This window comes from Phoca vitulina, unplaced genomic scaffold (genome assembly GCF_004348235.1).
Source record: "Phoca vitulina isolate PV1807 unplaced genomic scaffold, GSC_HSeal_1.0 scaffold96, whole genome shotgun sequence".
In the NCBI taxonomy this organism is placed as follows: Eukaryota; Metazoa; Chordata; class Mammalia; order Carnivora; family Phocidae; genus Phoca; species Phoca vitulina.
In genome coordinates, this window is record NW_022589799.1 from 1846114 (window position 1) to 1869594 (window position 23481).

General features: G+C 36.0%; 1 protein-coding gene across 4 annotated transcripts in view; it reads left to right on the forward strand.

The window, feature by feature from the left end:
• The window catches only part of GOLPH3L (golgi phosphoprotein 3 like), a 58528-nt gene that overhangs the window by 9868 nt on the left and 25179 nt on the right, over window positions 1-23481 (forward strand). For 2 of the 4 annotated variants that reach the window (XM_032397017.1, XM_032397018.1), the window contains 5 exons: window positions 816-1075; window positions 2450-2516; window positions 2596-2672; window positions 3634-3717; window positions 11737-11931. In XM_032397017.1, the coding sequence (XP_032252908.1) occupies window positions 816-1075; window positions 2450-2516; window positions 2596-2672; window positions 3634-3717; window positions 11737-11931 (683 nt within the window). Of the gene's footprint in view, window positions 1-815; window positions 1076-2449; window positions 2517-2595; window positions 2673-3633; window positions 3718-5740; window positions 5813-7596; window positions 9684-11736; window positions 11932-23481 lie in introns of those variants that run through there. The other 2 variants (XM_032397019.1, XM_032397020.1) reach the window with 2 other exon arrangements.

Below are 23481 nucleotides of genomic sequence, written 5' to 3' on the forward strand. Positions count from 1 at the left end.
ATCTTGGGAATATACTTAACACAAACATGCAACGTTATAGGTTTATAAGGATACCATGCAAGCTATTAAAAAGAATGTGCTGATAATTTATCCAAGGAATATTAAATATGGATTAAAAAGAAATGTTAAAAACAGCTAGGTAGGTATAGGGGCACCCGGGTGGCTAAGTCGGTTAAGCCTCCGACTCTTGATTTTGGCTCAAGTCATGATCTCAGAGTCATGAGATTGAGTCCCATTGGGCTCTGCACTCAGCACCAGTCTGCTTGTTCCTCTCCCTCTGCTCCTCCCCATCCCCAACCTCCCCACCCCCCACATGCACACACACACACACACACACACACACACACACACACATGCTCTATCTCTCTCAAATAAATAAAATCTTAAAAAAAAAAACAGCTAGGTATCAAACAGTATGATCTTATTTGTGTTTTGTTAAGGATATACATATATATGAAATATATATTTTACATGTGTAATATCTTCTAGAAGTACATAAAGCAACAACAATAATAACAACTAACATTTATTGAATACTTAAAATGTGCCAGTTCTGGTCTGAGCATTTTACACGCTTTAATTCATCTAACACCCACAATGACCCCATGGGGTAGGTACTATATTATCCCCATTTCACAGATGAGAAAACCAAATCAAGGATGATAAATAATTTATTCAAGTTCATATAGTCAAATGAAGAAAAAAAAGGTTGTCTTTCTATACTACTTGAAATGTCTTCAATCTGTATTTATTATTATTTTTATTATGTTCCCTTCAATTTCATGAACATCACAGTTTATACTTACTTTTTGCAGTTACACCCCCAGATTACCAGCCTCCTGGTTTTAAGGATGGTGATTGTGAAGGAGTGATATTTGAAGGGGAGCCTATGTACTTAAATGTGGGAGAAGTCCCAACACCTTTTCACACCTTCAAAGTAAAAGTGACTACTGAGAAAGAACGAATGGAAAATATTGATTCAGCTATATTGTCACCAAAACAATTAAAAACACCACTTCAAAAAATTCTCATGGACAAAGATGATGTAGAAGATGAACAGGAGCATTATATAAGTGTCAGTACATTTTAAAGAGTTATAAAGTACAATAGTAACAAATGTTTGACTCAATTCTGAAGACTAATTCTAGTTCTCATTAATATTTATGTAAAGACTGTATTATAATCATAAACTCAAGGTTGGTAGGGACCTTAAAGAAAGTATCGGCTTTTCGTTTTAAAACTCTTTACCTTGGTACAAACATTATTATCAGAAATTTAAAAGCACAACTATTCTGAATGAAGCAGGGAATGGTCCTGGAGGCCCAGTCACTCACCACCTCAACTACCCTCATAGTGGACTCTAAGGAAACTCTTTGGTCTGGAGCATAATTTGAAAACCCCTGAACTACTCCAATTGCCCAAATAATGTTGGAATCCTTTTTACCATACCCCTACTAGGTGCTCATTTTAGACCTGTACTTGAACTTCCTTGGGGCCTGCAAAGTCACTGTCCTGAAGCAGCCTGGAAGTTCCCAGAAGGCAGGAAAAATGTCTCATCTTCGTAATCCCCCTGTGCCTAGCACTTAAGTGTACAGTGTGCATTCTCAGTATTGGTTGAATGAATGGATGACTAGAAATATAAAAAAGCCTTTTTTTAATTGTTGCCTCCCAGGAAATCTTTCACATTAACATGATTGTTTTTTAATCTCATCTTTGTTGTTATTCTGTTACCTCATTTTATTCTAAATTATAACCTCAGTACTTATGTATAGAGACTGACTTTTCTAATTTAGGTTCTGCCACATCCTAACAAATAGAAAATTCAGTTTTCAACCAGTTTAGTTCAAGAAGAAGTCTTCTCTAAACCTAAATCCCAGTGATGGTTTATAAACAGATATAGCTGGGATTTATGTTGCATTCTTTAAAATATTTAAAGCTCTTTGACATATGTCACAAAGAGAAAAATAATTATAAAGTAGACCTTAAACTTGTTGCTATTTCTACCATACCATGACTGAGCTTTTTCTTCACTAACTCCCTGAAGAGGGTTGGGGCATTTTTTTATTCAGAGTATATGATAACATCTGTATAGCAATTCCGGAGATAAAGAAGATATAGAAGGAGTGGTTGTATGAATTTGTCTAATTCATTGCCCTCAAACAATAGTAAGAACTAAGGGTTTTAGAACCATTATATATTTTTGAGAAAGTTGTGTATTTTGTCCTTAAAGCAACCCTGCAAAGTAAAGTAGTAGTTTATACTTTATTTGGATAAATATGGTACCTTGTATGGTAATTATAGGACTTTATTTCTAGCAAGTGTAAGGTAGTTGTAGTGTTATGTTATATTTAACCTTCACGTAAAACATATCTGTTCATAAATACTTCTACCCAGTTGTTTTAATTGCTTTTTGAAATGTGTCCATTTTTTTCTTCATGTAATTATGTAGGATGATTTTGACATTGAAACTAAAATGGAAGAGCAGAAAAAAAACCCTGGATCTTCTGAACTTGGAGGTAAGAAATTGATGAAAACATAGATTAATTTACTTCTAATTCAATTTTATACCATTTTAACTCTTTTTTTTTTTAACAGAACCAAGTTTAATTTGTGAGGAAGATGAAATTATGAGGTCTAAAGAAAGTCTAGATCTTTCAATTTCTCATTCTCAGGTATAAATTTGATGATTCATCTCACTTTTAATTTTTTTTCAGAAGACTATGACTTATATGCTTATTTAGTGTATTTTCAGGTTTTCTTATTATATTCAAGGTCTTTTAGAAGAAAATTAGGTCTTGGGGCCCCTGAGTGGCTCAGTCGTTAAGCATCTGCCTTCGGCTCAGGTCATGATCCCAGGGTCCTGGGATCGAGCCTTGCATCGGACTTCCTGCTCAGCGGGAAGCCTGCTTCTCCCTCTCCCACTCCCCCTGCTTGTGTTCCCTCTCTCGCTGTGTCTCTCTCTGTCAAATAAATAAATAAAATCTTAAAAAAAAAAAGAAGAAGAAGAAGAAGAAGAAGAAGAAGAAAATTAGGTCTTAAGAAAGCTTTTTAACAAAATTTGAAAAATATATGTTGAAAAGTTTTGAGTATATTACTGTGGCTTTATTTATTAATAAACCTAAATACTGCTCATAGAATTTCAGAATTTCAGAGCTAGATAGAATCTTAAGCAATTATTCCAGCACCTTTTGTATTTACAAATGGAGAATATAATACTTTTTGTTGCCTGGAGCAGACACGATTAATTTCATTTTCCAAAGACAATAAAATCTTGATATAACATTTAGATAAAAAGAACTTGAAAATAATGGGACTGATTATTGTCCACCTTCCTCTGCACCTCCCCTTTCTCCAGTGGGAGTGAGCTAAAGTTCTTATCTTCTGGAATAGTAGTGTAGTGCCTGATGATCATTTGGGACTTTTTCAGTTCAGTGAATGATCAATTATATACAGTGTCAGTTTCACTATCTTTATCTTTGCCCTTTTTGTGACAGTAAGAACTACTTAAAATTAATGGTTTTCATTAACATAATAAGACCCTAGATTTTATCTTAGTGAGTTTTGGAACCCCATTATTATTATGTTATGGAAAGTTTTTATTATGTTATGTGATTTTGTGTTATTATTTTCTAGGTTGAACAGTTAGTCAGTAAAACATCTGCACTTGATGTGTCTGAAAGTAAAACAAGAAGTGGAAAAATCTTTCAGAATAAAATGGTAAGTGTACCTTTAGATTTTTTTTCCATTCTAACCTTATAATTTTTTCCCACATGTGAGTTTATTTGACTTCTTAATCCTTCCTTTATTGGACTAATATTTAGTAAGCACTTATTATGTGTCAGATATTTTACTGGGTGCTGGAGATATAACATGAATAACACATAGTTTCTGATCTTAGCTAAAAGTTTAGTGATTGGAAGTCAACAAGCAGTGATAGAGGGCCATGATAGCAGTTTGAATAGGCTACATGGAACAAAGGAAAGAATGGTGAATTTTATTGAAGGTACATAAAAGAGGAGAATTCAGGAAAGGCTTTGAGAAATGACACTATCATCCAGACTCCCAAAGAATTGCCTAGAATGCCAAAATATTCTCATGTTCTATCTTGTAAATAGATTGTCTTGTTAATAAGACATTAAAAATGAATGTTTTGTATATATTTTGCATAAAATGAATCTCATGTTTTTAAGCAAAAAACCCACTGCTTTATTTTAGTTTTCTATTTTTACTAAATGGAAATTTGTATTTTATTTTAGACCTTTAAGTTACTCAAAGGTTCAGAGATGAAAAAAAACCATTCTGTAAAATATTATATCTAAATTTAGGAAACAAATAGCACACTCTAACAGTGGTATAGTGGCATTTCTTCCCAACTCTTCATTCAGTGACGTCATGTTGGTAGCTTGAAATTGGACATGATGAGAATATTCACAGCATGGAAATCAGCAAATGCCTCAACTCAGGATTTGTTACTCCTAGAGAACTGGTTGTTAAACATTTACCAGCACACCAATGATTATAGTGCCATTTTTAGGTGCCCTTTTTTCCACATTCAAGAGTCATATGCTCTTCCAACTGAGCCAGCCAGGTCCCCTTTTTCTACATTCTCCATAGGAAGTTTGAACTGGCAGAAGGCAGTATTCAAACTAGTATGCTGATGAAAGCAAGAGATAAAAGAATTTCAAAAATTAGTACAGCTTGCAGTAAAATGGTCTTCTAGGCAAATTCTACTTAGGATGAGTATCCTTTACTAGGATATGGGGAGAAAAGCAAGAATTTAAAAAAAAGTATTAGAAAGGATTTTCTTGTAATATGACATTAAGATACTTCGGGGACATAAATTCATTTCTGAAATTGCCCATGTTTTTGGATATGACCTCTCTGTCACAGTACTCCTGATTTTGAGAATCATAGCTGAATTATTGTTAGGAAAGGGCAAGAAATGAAAATATTTAATAGTATTAAACTAAGAAAGTTATTGAAAAGTACATTTTCAGCATCGGAAAATAAGTATGTCCTTTTAGAGAATAGTAATATGACAGCTAATAATGTTTCATCATCCAATACTCATTTTAAAAACTGCATAGATAGCATTATTTACAATAGGCAAAAGGTGGAGGAAACCTAAATATCCATCACCAGACAAATGGATATACAAATATAGTATATCTATACCATGGAATATTATTCAGCCATACAAGGAATGAAGTACTGATGTATGCTTCAACCTGGATAAACCTTGGAAACATGCTAAATGAAAGAAACCAGTCACAAAAGTCCACATATTATATGATTCTATTTATCTGAAAGTCCAGAATAGGGATTTCTATAGAGAGAGAAAGCCTTAGAGCTAGTGGGAGAAGGGGGGAATCGGGAAGTGATAGCTTTACTCTACATTCAAAGAACCCAGGTATCCTATCTTAGTAGGAAATAGTTATACTAGGCATAATTTTCAAAAGAAAGAAGAGAATTAAGAAAGGGAACAAATCAACCTCAGGGTTTCTTTTTGGGGTGATGAAAGTGTTCTAAAATTGAATACAATGATGGTGCACAACTCTGAATATACTTAAAATTATTGAACTGTAAAATTATAAATAAATGAATTGTATGGCATCTGAATTATATCTCAGGAAAGCTTTTTTTTAAAAAAAACTGCATATAGTTGCCCATAGTTAAAAAAATCAAGTGTTGGTTGTTCTTTGAGAAATAACCAATTAGTAATTATTCCATCTTTGTGGAGGCTAATGGAAATCAACCAGTAAAATCTTCTAAAGAAAATCGGAAGAGAAGTCAACTCGAACCTGGGAAAACAGTAAGTTTTATAATATATAGGTTGAATAAAATGGCAAGTATCAGACTATCATTACTATAGATTAAATTTTATTTTTATTTATTTATTTATTTTTAATTTATTTTTTTTTAGAGAGGGAGATCAGGGAGGAGGGTCAGAAGGAGAGGGAAAGAGAAAGAATCAAGCAGGCCCCATGCCCAGTGCAGAGCCTGACTCGATTTCACAACCCTGAGATCTGACCTGAGCCGAAGTCAAGAGTTGGATGCTTAACGGACTAAGCCACCCAGGCGCCCCTAGATTAAATTTTAAATGATAAATATGATAATATCTCTGGATATTACCTCCAAGTACTGATATCTAAATCTTGTTTATATGTAATTGGTTCTAAAAAATGAGGTGATTTTAAAATAAGATGTGCTATGTTAATTAATTTTTTCCACATAAATATTTACTGATTTCATGAATGACTTAAGTAGTTGGAGAAATTTGTAAAAAAATTAAAATCAGTATGTCCAGAAAAATATGAGTAGAATGAGAAAATGAGAGTATAAGAATATTTAGGCCATTTTATTTACATAGAGCTAAAGTTGGGCCACAAATTTGATCTGAGCTTCCTAGAGAACAAATGTGAAGTATAAATAAGTTACCAAATAAACCTGTTCCCTAAAAAATAACATTTCCTCTTAGTACCTTAGGAGAAAGAAAAATTTTCTTGACCTAAATTTTTTTAACAGTTGTTTCATATTTGGGACCTTATTTTACCAAATTAGATCATGTATTTGTCATTTCTGAGATAAATATTTATATTTTTCAACTAGAATTTTTAGTATTATTAGTAGGTTAACATTTAGACAACTGAATATCTAAGACTGCTTTAAAAATCAAATGTTAAAAGGGGTAATCTCAAAAATATAGTTAATATCATTTTCAATTTACGTAACTTAAGGGGATGAAATAACCTGACACTTCATTAATATATTAAGTTGTCTAACTTTTCCCAGTGTATTAAGCTTTGATTTTTTTTTTCAAAATCATTCAATTTGTATCATTAGTGAGTTTTTTCAGAAAAAATCAAAGTTGAATATCTCAGGGAATACTTTTAGGAATTTTCTTTTTTTTTTTTAAAGATTTTGTTTATTTATTTGACAGAGAGAGAGAGAGACAGCACAAGCAGGTAGAATGTGGGAGAGGGAGAAGCAGGCTCCCCACTGAGCAGGGAGCCCAATGTGGGGCTCAATCCCAGGATCCTGGGGTCATGACCTGAGCAGAAGGCAGACGCTTAACTGACTGAGCCACCCAAGCACCCCAGGAATTTTCTTTATTTGTTCTCCCATTCATTCAAAAGTGTGCAGTGAATGTCTAATATCTGTCAGGCACTGCTAAGTACCAGGGATACAAAAGGAACACATGATTTAAATCTTACATGGTGCCAAGGTAGAATGTTTCTCTGTCTGCAGCTCATTTAAAAATCTTTTTTCCTTCTTATCCCCCAAAAATATTTTACTATTTTGAGGACATAATGTTAGATCTATGTTTTTGACTTCTCCAACAACCCTAATGAAGACCTTACACTTTATAAGTATATACTTTCAGCAGCCATCAGAAGATATATCAGTAATAAAATTTACCCTACTTTTTAAAGAACTCAGGTATCCTGTCTTAGTAGGAAATGGTTACACTACATATAATTTTAAAAAGAAAGGGAAAGAAGGAACAAGCAAACAAATCTCAGAAACATAAAAAAAATCTAAAAGTAAAGACATGTAAACTAGAAAGTATCCTCAGTAGTTGTTTTCTTTTGACAGGTCCTTCATCGCTTTGATTCTTCTAGTCAAGAGACAGTGCCAAAAAGAAGAAAGTTTAGTGAACCAAAGGAGCATATATAAAAATTATTTTTTTCTTCTGCATGTTTGCGAAGTACTCAACATTTAAACTACAGGACACTGTATTACTATTTTAACGTGTATTTGCCCTACCTGTGAAAATTTATATGTAATCTTAAGCAGTTAGTACACTAAAATGAATTTTTAGCTGTCATATTGTGATCCTTAGTCTTATCTGAGACAATGCAAGAGAACTTTTGAATAAAACCAAAAGTACTAGTGTCATAATTGATTTTGCTCATTATCTACTCAATATTGATCTATCTTCCATTTTGGTGGATACTTCCTTTAAACATATATTAACTTCTAAGGCCCTCTAGAGCCAATTTTAAAAACAAATAATGTTTATTTTGTTATTAAATTTTGGTAGGAATTTACTTTTTACTTATGTTAAAACTGTAACACTTAACTGGCTGTTTGTCCCTGTGTCATTAAAACAATGTTCTTCGGTACTTTGATAGAGTATATTAACATAGTAATACATAACATACCATTAAAAATTGGTAATGGTCATATTTTAAATATGTCAATGTGTGTCTGGATTTACTATGTTGGGTGCAACTGCCAAAAGAACTGGCCTAAGTGGCAACAGAATACTCTAGAAGAACAAGGAATTGCGACAATGACTCGGGTCAGAGCTTGGAGACCGTCTCAGCAGCATACTTCTGGAGCCAGGTGGTAGAACTGGGAACAAGGCTGGCATCTGATAGGAGGATTTTGTAAAGGCAGAGGCAAAATAAGGGGCTGACAAGGAAGGGGGAAGGAGATAAAAAAAAATTACTATTCTGGGACAACATTTTCTACTTCCGATCCGTTTGAGTGACTTAAGTAAAATTTAGTCGTGCTTTTTTTTTTTTTAATCTTTTTAAACTTTCTTTTTTTACTTCAAGGCAAAATGAGGACTGATTTTTAAGGTCTGGCATTTTGGGTAGCATATTTTGCTTTATTTTGGGCAACAATATTTTATTTTGTTCAGCATCTAGACTATTCCATGGCTTCTAATTTTTATTTAATTAGCAGAAAATGTTTAAGTACTAATTTTGAGATCATTTTGGTAGATGATACTTTGCAAGAGTTGAGCACACTTCCCAGAACTTTGAGTGGTAGTGTGAAAGATGCTGCGCGTTTAGTGAGAAACATGGGACCTGGTTTCAGCTTTGACCATTTCCTTTGCCTTAAAAAAGGAAGACTTAAAACTTGGTCTGTTTGCTTCTTGCAGTTTCAGCAGCCATATTATAAAACATAAGATTATCTATAGGTTTGCCAGTAACAAACGCTAATATAGAAGGTTGGTGTGTATGTAATGGTAGAAATGTACCTATCCTGTTTAAGGTAAACCAAATAAACCTCCACAAACTGACCCAGATCAGGTTTTTCTGGAACAGGAAAGTTAGGGACAAGCTAATTGTCGAAAACAACCAATTTTAAAATGTTTATTTATTCTTAGCTTTTTTGGATCCCAGCACATCTCACCTAATTGTCCTAGAATACACTGCTACAGTTAACACACCTGCTACAGATTGACCAACAAAAACCTTTGTAGATCGGCAGCTTGTGCTAGCTCACTGAACGCTTTGATTGGCCGGTTTAATGGGGGTGGGGAGCACAGCTCCCTTTCCTCTCTTCTACCAAGGTTACTTCATTGGATTGACCAGCTGTCAGGTTGACCCAAACCTGCCTCCTTTTGGTGGTGTTTGTCGGGATCGCAACACAATAGCCCGAGGAGAGCCTCCCCTTGTAAGCTCCGATTGGCTGGACTCAACCTTGGCGGTTTCTGATTGGTCCAATGAAGAAACACCAAGGTAGGTTGCCTAGGGATCCTGAGGAAGCTGATGTGTTATTCCTTCCCTGCATCGAAGGATCAGGAAGTTTGTGCTCTCTGCGTGGCTGAGAAGTTTTTTTTACCTACTAGGACGGGGTGGGGGGAGGGACGTGGGGGAACAGGTGTCCCCCTAAAATAGAGCGCAAGCTGCTGCCTGTGTCCGGCCGTAACCCAGGAGTAACGTCAGGTAAGCAACGGAGGATATACATTTCCTAATGTCCAAAAAAAGCCTACAGATTTTTTATTTTATGGGGAGAGGGAGGTTCTTATTTAGTTACTTTTTGGTCATTTTTTTTTTCCAAATAGGATTTTTAACTAGTAAATGTCCAGGGGGTATTAGTTCCTCAAAATCTCCCCCCCCCCCCCCCGCTTTTTTTTTCTCTGAAGACTTAAAGTTTCTTGGATTGGGTTAGGAAGTAAACCCTGTTCACAGTGCCAGATAGGGTTAATGCCCTTAAGCATTATTTCATGGTTGTTTTTTTATCCTTCACCCTTCTTCCCGCCTCCCACCAAGAATTGTATTTGAAATATAGCCTTGTACAAAGAATCTTTTGTAAGTCACTTCACTTGTATTTCTATTTAAAAATGTTCACATGCATTTCTGAGTATTCATTTTAATTAGTATATATTTATTGAGCAGTTACAACGTTAAAGACATTGTGCTAGTTGCTATGGAGACTATAAAAACCCAAGAAGACAATATCCCTGCCCTCAAGAAGTTTACAGTTGAGAGACAGCCATACCAAAAGAAAGACTATAATAAATACTTTAAAGGATGTAAGTATAAATAAAGTTCTGTGAAAGTACAGCTGAGACAGAGACCATTTCTGGCCATGGGACATAAGGGTAATGGAGAAGGGGATTCACTTAAGGCTTTACCTGGATCCTTGATAGGCCTTTGAAGAATGGGTAGAATATAAAGAGGAAAGGAAAGAGGAGAGAGCACCAGCCATGTACAAAGGAGCAGAAATGGCAGCATGGGACATGTTTGAGAAATGGTTTGTTAACAGTACATAATTGAGAGTAATGTAATGGGAAATATTGCTAGAACAGCATCCAATCACAGAGGCTCTTGAATGCATTCTTTTGATCTTGAGAAAGATATTCTTTTTTTTTTTTTTTAAGTTTTTATTTTTTTTTTTAGATAGGAGGTAAGAAGAGTCTCACATACGTGAGGGGGGAGGGTAAGAGGGAGAAGCAGACTCTCTGCTGAGCAAGGAGCCCGATGCGGGACTCGATCCAGGGACTCCAGGATCATGACCTGAGCCGAAAGCAGTCGCTTAACCAACTGAGCCACCCAGGCGCCCCGAAAGATATTCTTTTAAATAATTACTGATTAAAATATTTATTGTATATCATCTTAAAAACTGACATTTAGATGTATTTTAAAATAAAGTATGCTAACTTTAAATTTTATCATACATGATTTAGTGCCATTTCTCTTGACTAAATTTTTTAAAACATTTGTAGTACATACTGTAAAAGGGCATGTGCTTTGATTTTTTTTTTTTGCAATTGAGAAAGAAATCGTTAATCTTTTAACATTCTCTTGCTGATACTTTTTGTTGGCAGCTATTTGAGTATTTGCAAGATGGCTAGCTAGGGATAGAGATGAAAGTTTTCTGTCCGTATGGAATTACTACACATGATCTTCTGAGTGTTACTCTGTAGATGTGATTTCCAAAGGGAGTGCATGAGATGAGTTATAAGAAGAAAATCTGAGAATATATGTATTTAATTTTTCTTATTTTTTACTTTCTCTGTTTTTTATATTTTTTGATGTGCCATTGAATGCTTATAGAAGTTACATATAAATTATTACATGCATTTTGGGCCTGGATTCTCACAACTTTTTGCTGTCCCATATTATTTAACTTGGGGAGGATCCATTTTGTGAAAAAGGAATTACAATGATGCATATATACTTCTGGATTATAGATTATGCACACAAAATCAGCAGGCTTAAAAGATGATCATTTCTTTAAAAAAAAAAACTTACTGGTCTTTAAGATTACTGATTTGATTTTCTGTCAATGCCTTCTGTGCCTTCAAGCTATTGTACTTTAGAAAACATATTGTGTTATCCACCTAATTTTTCTGGTCATTGCCCCTTTCTTTCTCTGTTTAAGTTTATATATATATTTCATGTTTGTATACATTTGTGGTAGGTCTGTATGAATGTGTATGTTTTTGTTTACATAAGCTCACTTACAGATATTTTTTTTCATCACCCCCTCCAGAAACAGGTGAGAATGACAACTTTAACTCACCGGGCCCGTCGCACTGAAGTAGGCAAGAACTTTGAAAAGAAGATGGAAAGTGAGGAAGACACTAATCAAGACAGGAGTCCAGACAGTGAAGACTCTGGTGACTCTAAGGATATTCGCCTCACCCTTATGGAAGAAGTATTGCTCCTGGGACTAAAAGATAAAGAGGTAACACAGTTGGGTTTGCTAGGACTCTCCCAAAGACTCTTGAATATTGGAATGTTTTTAGGAAGTAATCTGACAGAATATTTGTTTGTTTGTTTGTTTTTTTAAAGATTTTATTTATTTATTTGAGAGAGAGAGAATGAGAGAGAGCACATGAGAGGGGTTAGGGTCAGAGGGAGAAGCAGACTCCCTGCCGAGCAGGGAGCCTGATGCAGGACTCGATCCCAGGACTCCAGGATCATGACCTGAGCCGAAGGCAGTCACTTAACCAACTGAGCCACCCAGGCACCCCAGAATGTTTTCATTAATGCTAAGTTGTCCTTAGAACTGTGCTCTAGCCGTCTGGGTGTTGGGGGAGTTTGGGAGTGTGGCTGATGCTTGGAGGATAAAATCCAGAAGTATAATTACTTGAAGTGTAATTTAATTACAAAATTCCTCCAAAATTTTAGAAGATATGAGAGAGTATAACACATGTAAAATTTCTGTACTTGTAGTTTCCCAAGTGAGATTGATGGTGAAATAGCCTCCTGTTAAACTAAGAAAGAGGGCCCACACATTGAAATTGTCTTGAACTATGAGGAGGAAAATCTTTTAAATGACAAGACAAGAAACATGTATGATTAGCTGTTTTACAAAAATAAACGGTGGATAGGTTTCAACTTAACAATGCAGTAGAAATCTTTTTTTTAATTCATTTCTGTGGATCTTTAGAAATTAAATATCAACAACTGATAAAGGAATATTTTAATTTTAGAAAATGTTTTTAAATTAATTGCAGATTTCTCTAAGTTTTCCCTTATTAATAGAACACTTTGTAATAGAATTAGTCTTGAGATAGCAAGTCTTACGGTATAACCACATATTTGTTGGTTTTTCTACTGTAGTACATTATCCTTCATTTGTAATTTAACTTTTTATTGTTTTACTTTCTTCCCTCATGAAGAGGTTATGAAGAAATATAACTGTTAATATTTTTAAAAACCTACTTCTTTTCCAAGAAAGCCTTTACTACATACAATAATAATAATAATAATAATAATAAAAACACATTTATTATTTGCCTTGGTTTTGAAAACTTAACATATTAAAATGTTACTTTACATTAAAAAAGACTAAATTTGGCTTTGATAATTATCCTTAGCTAGTAATGAATTGACTACATTCATCTGATAACATCTGTTCTTTTCTGCATTGATTCCTCAATTTGGGATTATCCTTATTTCTTAGACTTTACATTTTCTTTACCACTTTCCCTTCTCTATTTTTTGTCACATCAAATTACCGACTTGAACAAAACTTCCAAGACTTCTTTTTTTTTAAGATTTTATTTATTTGCAAGAGAGAGAATGAGAGACAGAGGGCATGAGAGGGAGGAGGGTCAGAAGGAGAAGCAGACTCCCTGCTGAGCAGGGAGCCCGATGTGGGACTCGATCCCAGGACTCCAGGATCATGACCTGAGCCGAAGGCAGTCGCTTAACCAACTGAGCCACCCAGGCGCCCAAACTTCCAAGACTTCTTATAGCCTGTGTATTGTTAAAATTAATATTAGAGACATGCATATATGTACTTGGCCAAGACATAGATATATCAGAAAATCTTGCCTGCAAGTGTACTTTCCTGTTTGCTGAGAAAGTTGATGAAGCTCTAGTTTTATGAAAATAAAGCAAATAAAAATGCACAACTGACTCTCCAAGAGAATATCAGAGTAGGTCTGAAGATTAGGTGGTATAAATACTGTTTTGAGATGTTTACACAGTGCTTAGGAAATGTTCACTGACTGTAGAAGAGCATATTAGAACTAAAAAGCTATTTGGTTTGTTTTACTTTTGAATAGGAATGATTAATTTCCTGCTGACCCTAGATACTAGAATTTTTGCTTCTGTTTTGTAGGGAATCTAACTTTGGACTTCTTTTCGTGTGTTTTTTTAGATTTATAATAGTTAATAGTTAATATAAATATAAGGAAATAGAATAAAAAATAAAGGAGCTCTGGTGAGATACTGTACAAAGATGAACAGATAATTAAGCTTTTGAATAATTACCTTTTGAGTTGTTCTAATATTTATTTTTTTTATTTTTTATTTTTTTTAAAGATTTTATTTATTTATTTAACACAGAGAGACAGCAAGAGAGGGAACACAAGCAGGGGGAGCGGGAGAGGGAGAAGCAGGCTCCTGGCCTAGCAGGGAGCCTGATGTGGGGCTCAATCCCAGGACCCTGAGATCATGACCTGAGCCGAAGGCAGACGCTTAACGACTGAGCCACCCAGGCGTCCCTGTTCTAATTTTATTTTTGAAAATAGTTGATAAATTACATTTTTAGCTTTCATTTGGCTTAGGAAGAAAAAGAAATGATAAATTCTTGGGTGTAAATAAATAGGAGAGGTCAAACCTTCTGATTTATTAAAGCAGTAGTGCTGTTCCAAAATGCCAATTATATAACTATCTCTAAAAATACTAATTGATGGGGCACCTGGGTGGCTCAGTCAATTAAGCCTCTACCTTTGGCTCAAGTCATGATCCCAGGGTCCTGGGATTTCACCCCCATTGGGCCCCCTGCTCAGCAGGGAGTCTGCTTCTCCCTCTGCCCCTCCCACCACTCATATTCTCTCTCTCTCTCTCTCTCCCTCACTCACTCTCTCAAATAAGTAAAATCTTTTTTAAAAATATTGATTTCCAGCACTAATTATTTTCTTCTCACCTCCTAAACTACTCAGATTTATTTAATCATTATTTAGTGTGATTGGGGCCACCCATTATGTGCTTAGCATTATGCAAATACTGAAGTAAATGTAAAACGGTATAATATATGGTCCCTGCCCTCGTGAAACTTGTATTCCAGCTGGGGAGACAAGGCATACATACTTTTTTAAAAGTTAAGTAACCCAAAGGTCCATCAGCTGTGGAAGGGATAAAAATGGATTGTCCATTTATCTAAATGAGTATAAACATCTTTTCTATACAGAATGAAAATGAACATTGTTACAAAACATGTATGAGTCTCATGTAATATTCAGTAATGGAAGCCAGACACAAAAGACATACTGTATGATTCCATGTATAAAAAATTCAGAAAAACTATAGTGTTTGGGGTTGAATATTTAGATGATTAAAATTATGAAGAAAAGCAAGAAAGGGATTACCATAGTTGTTAGCACAGTGGTTACTTTTTTGTAGGGGGGTGAGAGAGGAGGAAGGTATTAGTGATTAGAAAAGAACATGAGGGAGCTTTCTGGGTACTAACAGTTTTCTGTTTCTGTACTTGGGGAAAGTTTCATGTATATTCACTTAGAGATAAATCATTGAGCTTTTCTCACTTTTGTTTCATGCACTCTTCTGTGTGTGCATTATATTTCACAGTTCAAAAGATTTCTAAAGCGGTAAACAATAGTAAAAATCCAACGAGTTTTTCCATGTTAGAACAGTAAGAGCCAAGAGAGTTGGAAGGAAGAGAGAATATAATGGGTTGGAATAATCTGGGGAAGAATAGAAGGCAGTAAAACAAGCTGGGCCTTTAAGAACAGGTAGGATTAACATAAATGGAGTGAAGGAAACACATTCTGGATGAGGGAACCTGAAATTATCATGAGCTTGATGAGTTTGGGAGATAATTAAGTAACCACTGACTGAAGTAGGTGGTATTCTTGGAGAACAATGAGAGTCAAAATTGGCAAATTAGATTCAGACTAGAGTGTGGCAGATTTTGAGTGCCAGGCAGAGACTTTTAGACTCTTTCCTTTATTTATTTTTATTTTAATTCCAGTATAGTTAACATACAGTATTATATTAGTTTCAGGTATACAATATAGTGATTGAACAATTCTACACATTACTCAGTGCTCATGACGATAAGTGTACTCTTAATTCTTTTGAACTATTTCACCCCTCCTCCCACCCACCTCCCCTCATAATGATCAATTTTTTCTCTATAGTTACAGGTTCTTTCCTTTAAGTAGGGGGATCAGCCTAATGAAAACAGCAAAGCCCATTTCATTTTTCTGTCCAAAAAAGGACTTAATGATATTTTTGCTCTATGATCTTTGTGAATATATGTTTTAATATATATATAATTTCTTGTTTTCACATGGCTTGAGGTTTGTGATGTGTCAAAAAAATCCTAAGTGTTAAGCTTTGCATCCCAAAGTCCCAAAGTTAACTTTTGCTGAAGATTTCCATAAGATTCTTTGTTAGAACCCAATATTATAATTTTTAAAATTATATTTCTTTTAAGAAACATGCGGTGCCTGGGTGGTGGGCTCAGTTGGTTAAGCATCTGCCTTCAGGTCATGATCCCAGCACCCTGGGATCAAGCCTCATGTCAGGCTCTGCACTCAGCAGGAAGTCTGCTTGAGATTCTCTCCCTTTCCCTCTGCTTGTGCACATTCTCTCTAAAATAAATCTTAAAAAAAAAGTAGAAAATAATGTAAAGAAACTAATATTTCAAGAATTGTAGGCCTAGGGGCGCCTGGGTGGCTCAGTTGGTTAAGCGTCTGCCTTCGGCTCAGGTCATGATCCCAGGGTCCTGGGATCGAGCCCCGCATCGGGCTTCTTGCTCGGCGGGAAGCCTGCTTCTCTTCCCACTCCCCCTGCTTGTGTTCCCTCTCTCGCTGTCGCTCTGTCAAATAAATAAATAAAATCTTCAAAAAAAAAAAAAAAAAAGAATTGTAGGCCTAGAAAAGAATGACAGTAGGTCACATATAGTCAAATCACTTGTGAAATATTACTACCATCCCTTTCTTAAGATTCTTCTGAGGAGGGGCGCTTGGGTGGCTCAGTCGGTTAAGCATCTGCCTTCGACTCAGGTCATGGTCCCAGGGTCCTGGGATCAAGCCCTGTGTCCGGCTCCCTGCTCGGCAAGGAGTCTGCTTCTCCCTCTGCCCCTCCCCCCTGTTCATGCTCTTTCTTGCTCTCTCTCGAATAAATAAATAAAATCTTAAAAAAAAAGATTCCTCTGAGGGATAGCTGCCATAGAATGAATGATTTTGGTTTTTTTTTTTCTTAGGATTATTTATATGGGACGCCTGGGTGGCTCGGTCGGTTAAGCGTCTGCCTTCAGCTCAAGTCATGATCCCAAGGGTCCTGGGATTAAGTCCTGCATCGGGCTCCTTGCTCAGCGAGGAGCCTGCTTCTCCCTCTCCCTTCCACTCCTGCTGCTTATGCTCTTTCTCTCTCTCTGTCTGACAAATAAATAAAGTCTTTAAAAAAAAAAAAGATTATTTATTTGAGAGAGAGAGACAGAGACAGAGTGCAAGAGCCAGGGGAGAAACAGAGGGAGAGGAACCAGCAGACTCTGCACTGAGCCCAGAGCCCGAAGCCTGAAGCGGGGCTTGATATCACGCCCCTGAGATCACAACTGGAGCTGAAACCAAGAGTCAGACACTTAACCCAGGGGTGCCTGGGTGGCTCAATCGTTAAGCGTCTACCTTCGGCTCAGGTCATTATCCCAGGGTCCTGGGATCAAGCCCCGCATCGGGCTCCCTGCTTAGCGGGAAGCCTGCTTCTCCCTCTCCCACTTCCCCTGCTGGTGTTCCTGCTCTCTCTGTGTCTCCCTCTGTCAAATAAATAAATAAAATCTTAAAAAAAAAAAAAGAGAGAGTCAGACACTTAACCCACTACACCACCCAGATGCCCCAAGGGTCAACTATTTTAAAACTATTCTGTGGCAAGGGGCGCCTGGGTGGCTCAGTCAGTTAAGCGTCTGACTCTTGGTTTTGTCTTGGATCATGATCTCAGGATTGTGAGATCAAGCCCCGCTTGGGCCTCCAGGCTCAGCGAAGAGTCTGCTTAAGACTCTCTTCCTCTGCCCCTCCGCACCACACGCTCACCTTCTCCCTCTCTCTCTCTTTCTCAAATAAATAAATAAATATTGAAAAAATACAGTTGACCCTTAAACAACATGGGGGGTAGGGGTACCTACTACCCATACAGTTGAAAATCCATGTATAACTTTTTGCTCCCCCAAAACTTAGCTACAGATAGCTTACTATTGTTTAAGGGTCAACTGTATTAAGCTTTACTGTCTTGTGAAAACAATTGAGAAATCTAAGTATATGTTGAAGAGTCTGACCTTTTAAGCACATTTAAAATTAGATGTTATCAGGGCCTCTGGTTGGCTCAGTTGGTACAGCATGAGACTCTTGATCTCAAGGTTGTGAGTTCAAGCCCCACGTTGTGCATGGAGCCTACTTAAAAAAATAAAATTAAGATCTCAGTTCAATAACACTGCCCTCAACTGAGAAAATTAAACTTGAGCACTACCCTGACCAAAACAATATAGATTTATTTTCCGTTGAAATCAAGATCCTATTTATTTGTCATTATTGCCTTTGGTGGAAGTTTTAATATAGATATTATTGACTCATGGACAGTTAATGCTTTAGTTACATTGCTAGGATATTTAAAACTTCTCCTTTATGAAATCTTAAATTAAGTTACTTATAAGAAGAGCGAGCCTATTAATGCTTTTGACTTTTGGCAGTAATCTTTTTAGTTTGTGGATAGTGTTTTAACCCTAAAAAGAAAGCAAAGCTTTCTCCTAGTAATGCCATTTATTGAATACTTACGTGCTGTGACATAAAAGGTTTTAATCCTATTTCTCATGTCGCTGGAGTCAAAATTGGCAGGAAGTATTGCTCATTGGAATTATGGAAATAGATTTTCATTCATTTGTTTGGTTACCAAAAACTTACTGAATGTCGCATATATATAAAGTGCTAGATATTGAAAGAGAACAAAGACAATTGTCCCGGCTTTTGAGATCATTTATAGTCTAGTGGGATAAGAGTGGCTGGAGAGGTTGGGAAGGGGATCAGGAATGTTAGCAGACCATTGCAGTACATGTGATGTGTGTGTGACTGTGTTCTGCATACTGAGTGAACAAAGAGGAAAGATACCTAACCCAGATGGGTGGTGGAAAGAGCTAGTGGGAGAGGGGAGGAAAGAGATACTGGGAAAGAATTCTGGGAGGTGATAACTCTTAACTTGAATTCTGAAGATGAGCAAGAGTTAGTTTGTGAAGAGAAACAGGTTCTAGGAAAAAAAATCAGCTGAATGTATGTGATAATTTCAGTGATTTGCAACTGGAATAACCACAGATATTTGAAAGCAACTCATCTCCTTTAAATGAACTCAGATGTTTTGAAACTGAACTACCAGAACTTAGCTGGACATTCAGTATTCAGTCATGTATTTGCTAAGTCATGTATATGCTAAATATAGCATATCTAGAAAAAAATATAAAACACATATGTACAACTTAACAAGTAATTTTAAAGCACTCACTCACATAACCACCACCGAAAGAACATTATCAGCATTGTGGGGTCATCCTCTTGTGCCCTTCCCTAATCACATGCTGCCTCACCTCCCTATATTTCTAAAATGTGTGTGTATATTCCTAAACAATGTATTTTGGTTTTGCCTGTTTTTAAACTGTATGTTCTTGGGTTGATACTGTTAGGTATTTTTTTATTCAGTATGATGTTCGAGATTCATTCCACTATTCATTCAATCTACTGGTTAACAGTAGAGTCCATTATAAACAGTGCCTCTAAGACTATTCTTGTCCATTATAAACAGTGCCTCTAAGACTATTCTTGTACTTATCAGTTATTTTCTTTCAAACAATGCCACTACTCATACATATAGAAAAATGATATGGGGCACGTGGGTGGCTCAGTCAGTTAAGCGTCTGCCTTCGGCTTGGGTCATGATCCCGGGGTCCTGGGATTGAGCCCCGCATCGGGCTCCTTGCTCAGTGGGAAGCCTGCTTTTCTCTCTCCCTATGCCTGCTGTTCCCCCTGCTTGTGCTCTCTCTCTCTTTCTCTGTCAGATAAATAAATAAAATACTTAAAAAGAAAAATGATAAATCAGACTGGGTAAAACTTACAAGTTATAAAATATGTTAATTCTCAACTTTTTCAAGCTACTAATGATCACCCATCAGTTTTAATTCATTCATTATAATTTATTAGCAACGGGAGATTAGAAGGACAAGCTTTTTTAAAGCTGGTAAAAAAAATTTTGGTGAACTAATCAATAAACTTTAAAAAAAAAATCACAAGAAGTCAGTATACAACTTGTCGATGACTGGCTATCAATGGAGAAAACTACTCCTCTTAAAAAGTTGCTCAGTCCTAAAACATTTTATTAAAATCAAAAGATTAAAAGTCTCATTTAGTTCACTGCTTGGGCTTTTAGTTTCCTGATTGCACAAAATGAACAATAAATCCCTTGTTAGTAGTTATTGCCATTGTGAATAGGGCAAGTGTATCAGAAGGACTTGTTTGTCAGGTTTTTTGTGGTTTTTATTAACATAAGCTGTTAAAAAAAAAAAAACTTTTGTTTTATTATATCCATTCATATAACCCCCCATAGTTAATTTACTGTGGGTACAAAAGGAAATAAACTGGGAGACCAAAGTCCTATTTTAACAGTAGGAAATATAGTTTAAGCTATTTCATTGAGAGCTTGCCTCTCCCTATCCCCCAACCCCTAATTGTACACTGTTCTCTTCCAAAATATCTGGCATAGATATCAAAATAAAAACCACTTACTTATATTTGGACCTTTGGCTGTAGCCACTGAACCTATAAATTTGATGTGAGCCATTCCATGTCTTTTGTGTCCTCCTTCATTTTTTTTTGTTTGTATAACTTAGAGTTTTCAAAACATTTTGCACTTTCTCACTTTCTCTTGCTTGATCCTACGGGGCAAATATTGTCTTCTCTTTATGAAAGCAAAGTTAGGTGGTTAATTGGCCAATAAGTGGTGGAATTTATGTTCAAACTGACTCTAAGGATAGTTTTTAAAAGGACATGCTTGCAAAGCATGTATACATATTTTTCTGTATTTCTTGCTGAACAAAGAGAATTAATTGTTCAGGATTGCTAATGCTTAATGGAAACCCAAGAATTTCATCTCCTAGGATAGCTTCATATGGAGCTTAACTTTGTATCTCCTAGTAAGATAAAAGATTATTACGTTCTGCAGTAATATTTGGCACGAGTTATTTTTTCAAGTCTTATTCACAGCTTTCTTATTTCAATGTTTAATACTCTAGCAAAGCTCACTCTGTTCTGTGTTATTTGTTTGTTTTTTTAGCAAAGCTCACTCTTAAAGATTTTGGGATCCCATAAAAAATATTAAGTTGACAACAGTAATGGCAAACTAAGGGAAAGTATCACTTAGCAAGTCTGGATGATACGATTTTGTTTTATATTTCATCCCATTACCTCACATTTAAGGAGGAAATATGAAAGTCTTATACATTTTTTTCTCTTTTCTTTCTTCTGTCAAACAAGATATTCTGGTCATAAGGAAAAATAAGTCCAAGTAAGAAGTTTAAAGAACCCAATTTGCAAAATGAAAAATGTTTAAAGAAGCAGTAAATATGAGACACCTGGGTGGCTCAGTTAAGTGTCTGCCTTTGGCTCAGGTCATGATCCTGGAGTCCTGGGATCGAGCCCCACATCGGGCTCCTTCCTCAGCAGGGAGTCTGCTTCTCCCTCTGCCTGCTGCTCTCTCTCTCTCTGACAAATAAATAAAATCTTTAAAAAAATTATTTAAAAAGCAGTAAATAATATTTGATTTATTATAACCATATCTTTAGAAAGTTTAGTGTATAATTAAATAGGCATTTTATATTTTTCTTCTCAGTTCACAATGCCAGCCATAGATTACAACCCATGTCATATATCTTCATTATAGAAGGAGTGGGCTATTTTTTTTTTTTTTATTTGACAGAGACAGAGACAGCGAGAGCAGGAACACAAGCAGGGGGAGTGGGAGAGGGAGAAGCAGGCTTCCCGCTGAGCAGGGAGCCCGATGTGGGACTCGATCCCAGGACCCTGGGATCATGACCTGAGCCGAAGGCAGCTGCTTAACGACTGAGCCACCCAGGCGCCCAGGAGTGGGCTATTATACTAAAAAGAAGAAATGAGTAGATAGTGTACTTTTTTCTTTAATTTTAAAACTTAAGTTTCTTCTAGGTTTTTCAGCAGGAGTATATTGTGTTAAGTTTGCTAGGGCTGCCATAACAAAACACCACAGACTGAGTGGCTTAAACAACAGAACTTTTTTTACCCCCACAATTCTGGATGCTTGAAGTCCAAGATTCAGTTTCTCCTGAGGCCTCTCTACTCATCTTCTCACTGTGTCCCTACGTGGTTTTTCTTCTGTGCGTGTGGTTTTTCTTCTGTGCGTGTATCCCTAATGTCCTTGTGTCCAAATTTCCTCCTTCTATAAGGACACCAGTCAGATTGGATTAGGGCCCACCTAACAGCTTTATTTAACCTAATCACCTCTTTCAAGGCATTATCTCCAAATACAGTCACGTTCTGAGGTATTAGGGGTTAGGGTTTCAATATATGGATTGTGGGGAGACACAGTTCACCCCGTAACAATGATTTAGAAAGGTTTGAGAGGAAATAGAAAGATTTTGGAGATAATTTTGTAATTATTTACTTATATGCACCTGGAGTGCAGTTCACCCTCAGGAAGTGTTATTAAAACTATATAATGATGTGATTTTTCCTTCAGTTCAAGTCAGCCAACATTTATTGAGCACCTGCTCTGTCCAAGGCACTGAGTAAAATAAGGAAAAAGAGAAGTAATAAAATGTGTTTATATTTCCTCAAGAAGCATTTGAATCTGATATGGGAGAAAAGATATGTATACAATAACCAAACTACTAGATACAATATGTCAGTGCTATAAGAAAGGTACAAAAAGTGCTATAAGAACATGCAAGAGGGGGAAAAAAAAAACATGGAAAAGGAGGAAATTCCTTGGAGGTTACTCTACTTTCATTGTTTATCCTCCCTATTCACAGTTGTCCAGAAGGTTTAAATGGGAATGGGAAAAAAAAAACCAAAACAAAACTGAAACAACGGTTTTCAGGCTTCCATGTGTTCATTGGTAGATTGTGCTCACCCTTTGTTGCTATTATTGACTTTAAAAAATATATATGTCTAAGATAAAAATAATAGCTTTATTTTTATTATTTTAAAAGCAAAATAGGGGTGCCTTGGTGACTCAGTGGGATAAGCATTTGCCTTCGGCTCAGGTCATGATCTCAGGGTCCTGGGATCCAGTCCTGCATTGGGCTCTGCTCAGCGTAGAGTCTGCTTCTCCCTCTGCCCTTCCCTCCTCCCCCACTCACTCTCTCTCAAATAAATAAGTAAAAAATCTTAAAAATTTTTTTTAAAAAACAAAATATGTTTATACTAAAAAATTCAGAAGTCTACATGAGAGAACTTAGTGATAGGGGAATGAGATATGTGGATATATGCATTTGTCAAAACTAACTTAACATCTGTGCATTTCACTCTATAAATTATACCTCAATTTTTTTTTTTTTTTTTTAAGATTTTATTTATTTATTTGACAGAGAAAGAGAGAGGGAGAGCACAGCAGGGGGAGTGGCAGGCAGAGGGAGAAGCAGACTCCCAGGCACCACCCAGGTACCCTACCTCAATTTTTTATAAAAAGTTTAAAGAAAATAAAAATCACCCATAATGTCACCACTGAAAGATTACTGCTATTAAAATATTTT